The following is a 12,766-nucleotide window of genomic DNA, read 5'->3' as shown; positions in this document are numbered from 1 at the left end:
TAACATAACTGTTTTAGTAAGACAAAGTACCTAGATCGTTACGAATTAGCAAAATATTATGCGCATTCGGCCGCGAAATGGTCTGTGTCAACGTTCAGACCAGTCATACTGGTATACCGTTGCTGACCTACCATAAAAGTGTGCAAATTTAGCAATGCGTGAAGATTCATCACGAAATTCAGTTAAAAATCATTCAGTGCCACGATGATGACGATGATGAAGTCCCATACTCCGTGACGGAGCGTAGGGGAACGATGTGGGAGATGAGGTTATCCATTGCCTTCCTCCGTCCGTAATGGGGATGAATGATGGTGATGAAGACGACACAACGACACCCAGTCATCTCGAGGCAGGAAAAATCCCTGACCCCGCCGGGAATCGAACCCGGGACCTCGTGCTCGGGAAGCGAGATACTACCGCGAGACCACGAGCAGCGGACCCACACTTAAGTAAATTCAAGTATTGACAGAATCGGAAAAAGTAGGCAGTAGCAAGTATGAAATTCTACAAGAGTTTCATATCGACATCCACAGGGCGCCGGTATAAAATAAAGGTAGCAATAAAACGTATTGGGGGGAATTTCTTACAATTCCTTTACTGATAGTCTATCTGCCTCCATCGAGATTAGAATCGAAAACAAACCAGACCTCCCTTGCAGTAGCAAACACCTTTCACTACGCTAGCAGACAACCCATGCAAACAGCCCTCTATTATTACCCCAGGAATGAATAAGCCGACAATTTTGCAATGAAAATGGCAAAATGATCTGCAGTTCCTGTTGCATACAGATTTCTAGACTCAAAAACATGAATTGTCTAAGTTTATGTCACCGCTTATGTGACAATAATTCGGTATGTTTATCGAAATAACAAAAAACTGTTATTAGCGAGTAAATTTAATAGGATAATTCTGCACCACTCCAGGAAATTAACGGCGACGTAACTGCCAAACGTATTCTACAATGTTTCGAATTCTCCATTAGACGTGTCACAGCCAGAAAACGTTCATTAGCCGAAGTGTTCTTTAAGTTAGCAAGCAATGGGAATGCTAGCACATCTAAAACGCGGTGGCATTTAATAGTGTATAGGCAAATGGATTTTATTTGCATTCCTGTAAACGTGATTTGGATCGAAAGCGTAGCTACGATTAATATGCTGATGTATCGACTGCAACTGGAACATTTCGAATAAAGAGCAGGGGAAATTATTATGTGGCCCTCATCTTCAGTAACTGTGGTAGCTATTTTCGTTGTTACGATTCCGTCACGTAAATCGGTAAACATGGAACCTTACTAGTCTCACTTTCTTGACCGTCTATCTGTCTACCCTACCCTTAACACCCGTTTACCTCGAGTACGGGTGGACATAATAAGCGGAAATGTATCGCACTTCCTGCGGTATACGGTCCCTGGGTGGTGTAAAAAAGTGAGCTATGTCAACGCAATCTAAAGCTACGGCCGTTTATGTAAAGAAAATTTACGCGAAAGGTCAGAAAATGGCTCTAAGAACTATGCCACCAAACTGCTTAGGTCATCAGTCCCCTAGATCTAGAACTACTTCAACCTACCTAACCTAACACATGTCCATGCCCGGGGAAGGATTAGAACTGACGGCGCAAGCAGCTGCGCGGTCCGCCATATGACGCTCAACGGCGTCCGCGACATGACGCCATTGAGCGCACGTCTAACCCGTGCCGGCAAGCTGTTAATATCATCTGGTGTTGCTAAAACGTGATTCACTTCTGGTGAATGATTTTCTGCGCAGTCCATTTAATAAAGAATAACTAAAATATATTTGATGTTACGGAAGAGGAAGAACGCCTAACTCATTTCCCCTTGTCTTATTCATGATGTTAGATTCGCAGTCTGAGCATACGTACTATCAATAACCTCACTTTAGATCCAATTTATAGTCAAGATATGTGAATACAACACATTGGCTTATACTTGAGGTATTTCGTTTCCCACGAAGTGGTGGCAGACGATGCTGTGGCGTCTTCGAAGCGCGAGTTTCTCCAGTGCTAGCTATCTCAGCACATCAGCTGAGCGAACCTACATAGTATGTTGGTAGCACTTCGTCGCCTTGCCTGTTATGCTGTGTAGCAAACTTTAAAGCTGTGCGGGTCAGCATAACGAAAAGGCGAGGGGTCTCGCTCGTTTTGTCCACGACTGTACATCTCTACATGCTCGTCATCAACTGGCTCATGAACAGCACCGACCAATCCCATCATCTATCGATACTGGTGACGAGAAACGACGTCTTTATGGTAACATAAGGAAAAGAAAGGAATGGCTGAGCCCAGACACAGTGTAATGAATATAGTTATTTCATCAAAACAGACACTGTAGCCTTTAACGACATAATTACGCCTGGCGGGGCTAAAATGACGAAACTGTATTACAATAATCTTCCTATACTTTATTCAGAAATGTGCGAGAATTTGAATTGTGTATTAGTGACATATGCACATTTGAACTGGCACTGGAGGCGTGATCGGATGTCCAAAGTGGTTACCAGTAACCGAGCCGTGGCGTAGAGATGGATAGTTTTGATAGCACAATTCTTTGAAGTACGTATATTCTTCTTAAACATCCTGTATCTTTGTAGCCTTTGAAAATGGCGAAGGCCGAAACGCGTGAGAATAAAGAGAATAAATACTGTGGTCAAGAGATAAAAGTGCATGTTATACAATCGACAGTAGACAAATGTTACAAGCAACTACCGTGAAGGTATGGGGTTTCATTGGGTACACAACACGATCATCTCTGTTTCGCATAGTAGGTAATTTGGTCATCAGGCGCATACTACGGACAAGTTAAGACCTATCACTGTTCCCTGTCGGCCTGCTGGAGTGACCGTGCGGTTCTGGGCGCTACAGTCTGGAACCGAGCGACCGCTACGGTCGCAGGTTCGAATCCTGCCTCGGGTATGGATGTGTGTGATGTCCTTAGGTTAGTTCGGTTTAATTAGTTCTAAGTTCTAGGCGACTGATGACCTCCGAAATAAGTCGCATAGTACTCAGAGCCATTTGAACCATTTGTTCCCTGTCTTCGATGCCTCCGTCTTTGAACAAGATAACGGAAGGCGACATTTCGACCTTTCTGCGACGACCTACCTCAATAAAGAGGTTGTTTGACTGTTACCCTCATCAGGAAGTTCTACAGACTCCTCAGCTATTGAAAAAATCTGGCCATGCGTTGTCAAGTGACGGACACACAACGATTGGCCAGCACTACTATTGATGAACTCTGGCATAGAGCTGAAGCAATAAGGATGTTTTTGGAACACAACCTACGACCAGCTCAAAGACAGAAGTGATGACACTTTCTGAAGGACCTGACCATCATTTTGCAGGACAATGCTCAAGCACATACAGTGCAAGCTGTTACTGATCTGTTTGACTAATGGGGCTGCTAAGTGCTATACCACCAACTGCACTCCCCTGGCTTAAGCCCTCGTGAGTTCAATTCGATTTCTAACACTTCACGGCATTCGCTTCAGAATTGCTACAAATTCGTCGGACAATAGACCGCGCAGCTCGAACTGTCAACACAACTGACACTACTAACAGTATCCTACGACTTCCACGTCGCTGGCAACGGGTTATACACAATGTTGGTGACTACTTTAAAGGTCAGTAAAACTTCGAAACACGTATCTATTTTGTACGACCTGTAAATAAATAGTTGACACTATTAAAGTCCCAACCCTCGTAAATGATTACAATTTCAGAAAAATTTGATAATTTACTGGACACAAATTGAACAAGTCAATAACGCATTGGTCCATCTCTTGCCATAATATAAGAAGTTTTTCGGCTTGGCATTGAGTGACAAGAGTTGTTGGATAGCTTATTCAGGGACTGCTTATAAAGTTATGTCCAATTGGCGCGTTAGATCGTCAAAATCTCGGGCTGGTTGAAGAGACTTGTCCATAGTACTCTACACGTTCTCAAATGGGGGGACATACGGTGACCTCGCTGGCGAAGGTAGGATTTGGCAAGCACAAGACAAGCAGTAGAATCTCTCGCTCTGTGCGGGTGGGCATTATCACCCAGGATGGCTTGCCATAAAGCGCAACAAAACGGAGCATAGAATATCGTTGACATACCGATATCCTGTAAGGGTGTCGCGGATAACAACAAAGAAATGGCATCCCAGACCATCACCCCTGGTTCTCGTACCATATGAAGATGGCTTTCATTTTGGTATCCAATTATTGACCGTCATGTATCCGGACACGTCTTCGTTGGTCAACAGGGCTCAATTCGAAGCGGGACTGATCACTAAAGGCAGTTCTACTCTAGTTGATGTCATTCCAGGCCGAAGAATTGTCTGGAGACGCCTCGGACGAGGTGGGATACCAACCTGATTTGTCACCCACTATACGAACCGACAACTAGTAGTGATGGTCTGGGGTGCCACTTCATTTCACAGGAGGACCTCTTTGGTTGTCATCCACGGCACACTTACAGCACAGCAGTACGTCGACGATATTCTACGCCCCGTTTTGTTGCTCTTTATGGCAAGCCATGTCCGGCCCGATAGCTGAGTGGTCAGTGTGACGTATTGCCCTCCTACGGGCCCCGGTTCGATTCCCTCCTCTTGAGGGATTGGGTGTTGTGTTTTCTTCATCATCATTTCATCCTCATCCGACGCGCAAGTCGTCTAGTGTAATAAGATCAGCGCCAAGGCGGCCTGACCTGCCCCGCAAGGGGCCTCCCGGCCAATGACGCCAAACGCTCATTTCCATTTTCATTTCCATGGCAAGCCATCTTGGGCTTACATTTGAGCTTGATAATGCCCACCCGCACACGGCGAGGGTTTCTAATGCTTGTGTTCGTGTTTGCCAAACACCACGTTGGCCAGAAAGGTCACCGGATCTCTACCCGACTGAGAACTTGTGGAGCATTCTGGGCAGGGCCCTCCAACCAGCCCACGATTTTGACGATCTAACGCGCCAATTGGACGGATATCCCTCAGGAGAACATCCAATCTGTCAATCAATACCAATTTGTTCCCATATCGATCGGAAGGTCGCCTCGGACGTTGTTTATACGCACACACATAGTTATCACGAGCGCTACCTGCGGGTAAAACACAGCACTCGGAATGTATTGCAGTACTTCAGCTGAAATTAAAGCACGAGAAGGGACGTAACAGATACATGTGTGGGACAGTACAGTGAACATCTATCGTGCCACAAAGGGCACTCGTGACCAGTGATCGGGTCCACATCATCATATTACGAGCAGAAGAACTGTCAACCGGGAAGTTGCTCGACGTGTGCACCGGGGTCGAAGTGATATGGTGTGGAGATGGAATCGGCTCCAGTTGACAGGTAGTGTCGAGGACGTACACCGTTCAGGTCGTCCATCCCAGGGTGATCGATCTCTGCGACATTTGAGTCAAAGGAAACGTGGCCTGAGTGCTCCAGAACTGAATTCGGCATTCGAAGAAGCTACAGGACGTTGTGTTTTCTTAGGAAACGATTGCATGACGTGAATCTCCATTTCTGACGACCATTGCGAGCTCCATGTCGTAAACCACAACACCATCGACTCCGTTAGAGATGGGCAATAAATAATGCAGAATAGTCTCCCCAGTGTTGGTGGTGTTTATGCACGAAACTTGAATCTCTTTGTATCCTGATAATCGTAGACAACGTGCTAAGAGGCAACCTAGTACCATCGAACAACTTGAACACTGTATCCTATACGTGGGGTGATGTTCTGGGATGGCATTACATGGGTCCCCGTGCACCTGCCGTGGTTGTTGAACGCTTTCTCACTGCTCCACGGTAAAGGGATGAGATTCTGCAACCAAAAGCGGGACCGTATCGGCAACATTTTGGTGACAGCTCGTGTGCTCGTCGTGCTGTTTTCGTTAACACGTTCCTTTAACGTTCTAGGCTCACTATAATGGTGTGACATATCAATTCCACGGATATGAAGCCAATCGAACATTTGTGGAACCGATTGAAACGAACTGCTTTTGGACGTCGAAAACGACCACGTACTCTGTACGTCTTACGCACAAGCCCCATTGAAGAGTGGAAAAATTTGGACCAGGGCTGAAATGATGATCTCTTGCCGCGGGAGTTTCATGTCTGCATCTGAGCAAGGGGATGTTCCACCATGTGCTGACGTTATTCAGCAGTGCTACGTAAAAAACCCATGGGAAACAGACGATTCTGTCCTTGCAATTTCTTTTTTTTTTTATTTGGCGATATGCCCACATTGAAAACGAATATACAGCCTGCCTCGGGCCCAATTTTTGTTTTCTGTGCCACGAACTTCGAAATAAGTACATGATGCTAAACTTTTGTTGAAATATGCAGTACCTTTTGGGTAACTGGAGGTGGGGGGGGGGGGGGCATAACAAAGACTACCTGCATTTCTACTTCACGTGGTCTCGATAGCTATGCACCGCAGTACGGGGCAACTACCTGCAGTATTGTGTATATTTACTGCTTAATTTGCACACAATGCTGCAGATATTTAGTCTCCTTGGGAAACTCGTGAGTGTTTACTGCACATCTCACAGCACAGGATCCGAACTGAGTTAAAGCGTACAGCCAGAAGAGATAGTCTACGCCGTAAGAACAGTATGTATCAAGTGGCACGCCTTTGTTATAATCTAATTTGAATTTCTTTGGCGGAATACATTGTATATACGGCGTAGCAATTATCTTTGACTCATTTTTACTCCATTGTTCTGACACTGACGACCCGTCTGTGGTGCATACATCTGCATGATGATAGGGGTTTAGAGGTCACTGGGGAATATTCACGCCTATTAACTCGCTCTCACTTTCGAAGAAAAGCTTTAGGAGCACAAGTCACCATTGACATCTGTTCTATACCATAATATTATGCACCTGGTTTCTGAAACAATTTATAAATGGAAGAAAAAATCCTCTTATGTGTATTTAACTACTTTCCTGAATGTTTTCATATTTTCCAGGATTTTAGTTTTGCCATCGGGTACACAAACATATTAACTAAGTGACGTGTTATGGCCATCTTTTTTTTAAAAAAAATAGAATGAGATTTCCATACTATTTTTTCTGGTGGGCTGGTTTTTATTCTTTAACCAGCACCACTACTTTTTAGTTCTTGCTGGAAATAACGTCTCCAAAGTATTCATATGTTTCAGCCGTGTCTATAAATTCTAGTGTAATAGTTAACGAACTCTTCCGTTTCTTTATCTTGTTCTGCCTTCTGCCATTTCTTCCTTTTCCGTCTTTCTTGTTGTTCCTCTGCTTCCACGGTGAGGTATCCGTTCACTCTAAGTTTTCTCTTTGTTACAAATGATAACTGCGTTTAATAAATTTGCCCTTTTTCCTAGACTTCTAGCTCATTCGGTTCATCACGCCCTGTGAAATCTGGCATTTTGGAGTGCACTGTAGGTTGCTCTTGTTTTCTTAATTGCGTTTTTCTGTTCCGTACACATAATGCCCTCATCTTATTTTGTATATTTATATACATCCATCGACACCAAATTATTGCTAATGAGTGGGAAATCCAGAGTCATATTTTTATTCGATGCTTCTTTCCTCCCCGAGATTTATGAAGCGCTGTTTGATAATTTAGAGTCTATCACATTCCATTAGTTTCATTTCTGAGATATTCGTTACATCCTGTGGATATAAATTGAACTAACAATGTTCGTACAATTTGGTCAATTTTTTTCACCTTTCATTGTTATTGGTACTAGTATCATTATTATACTGGAAATAATTAGTGCTTTTAAAAATAGGTAAGTTCAAATTACTATAAAAACAAAATTACAGAAGGCAACGCGCAATTGCTGGTTATTTGCTTCACTGGTTGAGTATAAAGATTGTAATGCTCAGATTTATATTGCGTAAACTTGGAGATAAACTCGTTTTGCGACAAACCGTGATATGTTCTGTAACAATACAACAAAGTAAATTACACTATGAATTGATTTTGTATTATTCAATGCTATTCTTTTCAACGAATGTGAATGTTTTCGTTGTTTCTTTGATGTATATGATCAATGCCAATTTGTGAAAATAATTTCTTACAAATGATTAAAAACTATTTTTGTGCCTTTTGTAGGCACACAGCCAGTGCGAGAGATGTTGTTTGATATAGACTCAGTGATGTTGTCTGAATGGTAAAGTAGACTCTTTGGAATACAGACGGTGAGTGGCGAGTCTCAACGGAACAGAGAAAGAAAATGGACGTCATTTAGCTGCGAATGAAAGAGGACGCAGTTGTGCGTGTGGCTACGGCAAAATGGTTATGTGTGCAGCAATTCTTTACTGCTGTGAGAGGCAATGCAATTCCTGCCGGCCTCATTACAATGATAATTATGAGAATGTTTCCAGAGAATTTTAGAGGAAGAGTACGGTTCGGCCAAAGTGCGCATAAGAAATGTCTGCAACTGGCAGATGAGTCATGATTATTATTACTGTCAGTATTATTGCTATTATTATTGTCACTGAGCTAATACATCGCGCCAGCGGCTTCCCAGAAAGTAAGACTGAACGATTTCGGACACCCCATTCCGTAAAACACGTGTCAGTGTCTTAGAGTTATCTTTGGACAGTACATTACGTGTGTGAACCTTAAATATAGTTCTATAAAGGTCATTAAGTCATTGTTAACATAAACAGAGTCTGTAGCCTAACGTCCTAAATACCGAGAATCATATCATAAATGAAAGTATACAATAAACGAAGATAATATTTGCCTGACAGAATAGCTACATTTTCTCTTAAATGGAAAGTTCATTTCTTGCTGATTAATCACAGTCATTGCGATTTTTTTGCATTACCAATACAAAATTCTCAATTAACTGTTTCAAAGTAATATTTGACAACTGTTTAAATTACTTAATCTGGTAAAAGAAAGAATTTTAACTTTTATACAATTCTACTAATTACTTTTATGTGCTTTGATAAATCTGTGTATTGATGTCTTGGATATTTTAATTCAGCCTTACCTTAGTATTTTGTTGTTCCTTTGAAGTAATTCATTCTTAATACTTAAATTATTACATATCTGAAATGACTATTTAATCAAAATTAGCAATAGTATCGATTACTGTGAGGCTACACTACGCAACGATTACCGCGTCGCGTATTGCAACAGTTTATTCAAATTTGATTGTTTCTATAAGGCTTTTTAAAAATTTTGAAGTTTTGAATATATACTTAGATTATACTAGCTAATTTTGTAATTACAAATGAATTCCCGGCTGACTAATGTCCGTCGTCGCGCTTACGCGTTTTACTAATTCTTCCTTTACCTTACATACAAAAGTCCGATTGGTTTCAGGGATAAACTGTCCGCCTTAGGAGAGGCGACCGTCTTATTTCTTTAGATAATTAAATTTCAGTGTCTTTCATTAACGACAAATTCGACTAACTATTCAAAATTAATCTTTGTAATTACATATGTTAGGGGTCACTCGTTATCGGGGCAGCGTATCCACCCGTCATGTAAGCGATTACATTTACACTTTTGAACATAATTTCAGTTTATTTTCTTTGCAATCGATGCCTTTCCGATAACGTAGGTGTACACTTAGCCGTAGTCGAGTGCAGCATGTGCTGAAGGTTGTGGGAGATGCACAGTGCGTCTGTTGCGAACCCATGTAACCCAGTTTTCACATTAAAAGTGGCTGTACTTCTTCATTTAATTTAATCCACAGCCATGGGTCTCAAATATCAGTATAATGGATGAATTAACAATTTTATAATGCAGTTTCTCATATTGTCTCAACATACAAAGTAAGACGACTTTACGGTAAGGTCAGATACTATGTTAAGGCTCTTTCTGTATTCTCCACTAAACTATCGTTCGATTGAAGCGTGTGTGTAGATCACGGGACACACTCAACACATACTGCGGTTAGCACATGCGAATATCACGTACACCGTCAGCGAAAAGCGTAACTATGAAATTTCCTGGTGTTTCGGTGGCTGACCTGTTCTCGAGGACCAAAGTTGCACTCAGGCCTGGGCGCCGGTAGCGATCGCACGAACTCCATACATCTCTCTCCGAAACGAGAGAACGTACGATCGTTGTTGGGTATCAGTATTGGAAAACAGTCCGGATGTCGCTTCGACGGGGCTATGACGTCCCCATTCTCACAGCAAGTTATTCCAGTCCCACTCTGACCTGAAACAGTGATGAGCTGCATAGAGTCTTTACAGTACCGAACGTTTCATTTGCTGATTACAGGTAACTAACCAGTGTAGTGTCTCTACGTGTCGAAACCGATCTCCACCAACTGAGTATTTTGGTATGGGGTACCCTTGATCTCCGGTAGTTCGTTGCAGGGTAGCTACATTTCGCTTGACTTACTGCCTCCATTTACTTTTGTGTCTGTATTACACAGGAAATATTTTCACAACAGTGCAAATCTCGATGGTATGCTCTGTATGTCTTATTTGGGAACAGACTTGTTCTATTCACCCGCGCTGCTTCCTGTCTGTAACAGCGGTGTCTATTAAACTTTTCATCCTCAACTTTGGATACAGTACTGCTCGGTTCTGTCTCGGGTTTATTTTTGAAGTCTCGGGTTTATTTTTACAGTATTAGTTGTGCGTTCATAGTGATACACAACAGTACGGATAATTATACTGACGAAGAGATGGCCAATATGCACCTGGTGTATGGATTCACTGAATGCAATGGAAGAGCGGCCCGACGACGCTACGGTGTGCTATTCCCGCAGCGACGGCAATCGTATCTTCTGTATATATACATAGGCGTCAACAAAAACAGGATAATTCCATTTTAGAGTGGAAGATAATGCGTTAAGCGCTTAACGGGGACAGTTGTCCTCCCTGGCGACAATTGTGCTATCAGTAATTCGCACGTCATACAAGCTCTGATCACAAGCCAAACGACTCTGAGAATCTAACATGAACTATGTTTTGTTGACTGCACACTACACACTTTTTCACTGGTGTGAAAGTATTTTCACAGAAATAAATTTAAATGGAGAAACAAAATGAGTAGTTCATAATCGCAGTTTTGCTATGTCATGAACCACCGGAGATCATACGTTCCTTCCTATATCAAAATACTCATAAAATATTCCTCAACAGTCTCTGAAATTATCTGTATGTCCATCCTTCTGTCTGGAGGTTGAGGAACTTTGGCCGTTGACTTATGCAATAAAATGGAACACCTACAGCCATCCTTACGATGTTATTTATTATATGGCTATCAGTTTAAGTGCTACAGCACACCATCTTCACGCCTTAACTGACGCTGAGGCGTTAACTCAAGTCGTACACACGATTCATCAGTGCGCTGGATACACAACATCGTTGTTACAGGGGGGTCTGCGAAAACCAATTCATAGATGTTGCCGACTGATGAATCGTGTATACGATTGAAGTTAATCGCCACAGCGTCAGTTAAGGCCTGAAGATGGTGTACTGAAACACCGAAACTGGTAGCCATATAATAAATAACATCGTAAGGACTGTTGTAAATTTGAAACAATTGTCGGTGGAGTTCGGGTTCACCTAATACAGCGGTTAGATAAAAATGTGGAAACACCGCGAGGAGGGTATGCTTGAACATGAAAGTAGATACTAGCCAAGCCTGGAAGTTGCGCTGCTGTATTCGGCCACAAACAGCATCTGTGAGATGTGCTCAATACGTTGCAAGTGTTCGTGGTGGTCAGAACAGTATTCCGTGTAGTTGTCATTGAATCACATCGAACTTAAATGTATTCGAAAGTGGGCAAATTGTTGGTGCTTCCATAACCAAAGTAGCGGAACTATTTGGTGTTTCAGGAGGCACTGTATGAAATATTTGTTCCACATATAGGGAAATCGGAAAACCATCCTCTGATTTATAATATGGACGAAAGTGTATGTTGAGTAGTCATGACATACGGTGAATTAAGATGATTTTGACGAAAAATAAGCAAACGATAGCTGCAAAAGTTACTGCAGAAGTGAATATCACACTCGCGAACTCCGTCACCACCGAAACAACACAAAGGGATCTCCATAAGGAGGTAATTGTAGGGCGAGCTGAAATTCCAAAACCACTTACAAGTGTTGAAAATGTCCGTAATAGGAAAACATAATGCCGAAGCCGTAATACTTGGGCTAGAGAGCAAAAGAAGAAAGTAACATGGTCTGATGGGTCTTGTTTCAAACAGTTTCCAATTTCTGACGAGTTTTCGTTCCAAGATCGAAACATGGTGGAGAGTCAGTGATTAAATTGGCGGCCATATCGTGGCATTTCACGGGCACCATGGCCACTGTGCCAAGCTGCCTTACTGCCAAGGATCGTGTGATCAGTCTGGCTGATCAGGCCCATCCCATGGTACAATGTTTCTTCCCCAGTGGTGATGCTGTGTTCCAAGGCGAAAGGACCCACCTTCACACACTTTGGATCGTTCAGGACTGGTTTTGCGAGCACAAAGGTGAATTGTCGCGTTTCCCGTGGTCACTAGATCTCAGTATTATTGAACCTTTATTGTCTAATTTGGAGAGAAAAGCGAGTATTCACCGTCCTTTACCATCATCGTTTCACGAGTTTGCCACTCTTTTGCAGGAAGGATGGTATAAGATTCCGTTGAAAATCATACAGGACTTGAGTTTATCCGCGACAAGACGATTGGAAGCTGATTCGAATGCCAAGGGGTTTCGTGCACTGTATTCGGATTGGTAATGTTTCTTGTGTTCCCACATTTTTATCCACTCCGCGGTATATCCGTATGACTTGCGCCAAAAGACACTAGCAGTGATGTGATATACGT

General features: G+C 42.5%; 1 protein-coding gene across 1 annotated transcript in view; it reads right to left on the bottom strand.

Annotated features, from left to right (window-relative positions):
- LOC126269481 (peroxidase-like) overlaps nt 1-12,766 on the bottom strand; it is a 188,311-nt gene that overhangs the window by 59,833 nt on the left and 115,712 nt on the right. The window contains exon 9 of the mRNA XM_049973997.1: nt 9,962-10,155. Coding sequence (XP_049829954.1) covers nt 9,962-10,155 — 194 coding nt within the window. The remainder of the gene's footprint in view (nt 1-9,961; nt 10,156-12,766) is intronic.

Source organism: Schistocerca gregaria, chromosome 1 (genome assembly GCF_023897955.1).
Source record: "Schistocerca gregaria isolate iqSchGreg1 chromosome 1, iqSchGreg1.2, whole genome shotgun sequence".
In the NCBI taxonomy this organism is placed as follows: Eukaryota; Metazoa; Arthropoda; class Insecta; order Orthoptera; family Acrididae; genus Schistocerca; species Schistocerca gregaria.
This window is presented reverse-complemented; position numbering and strand designations above follow the sequence as displayed.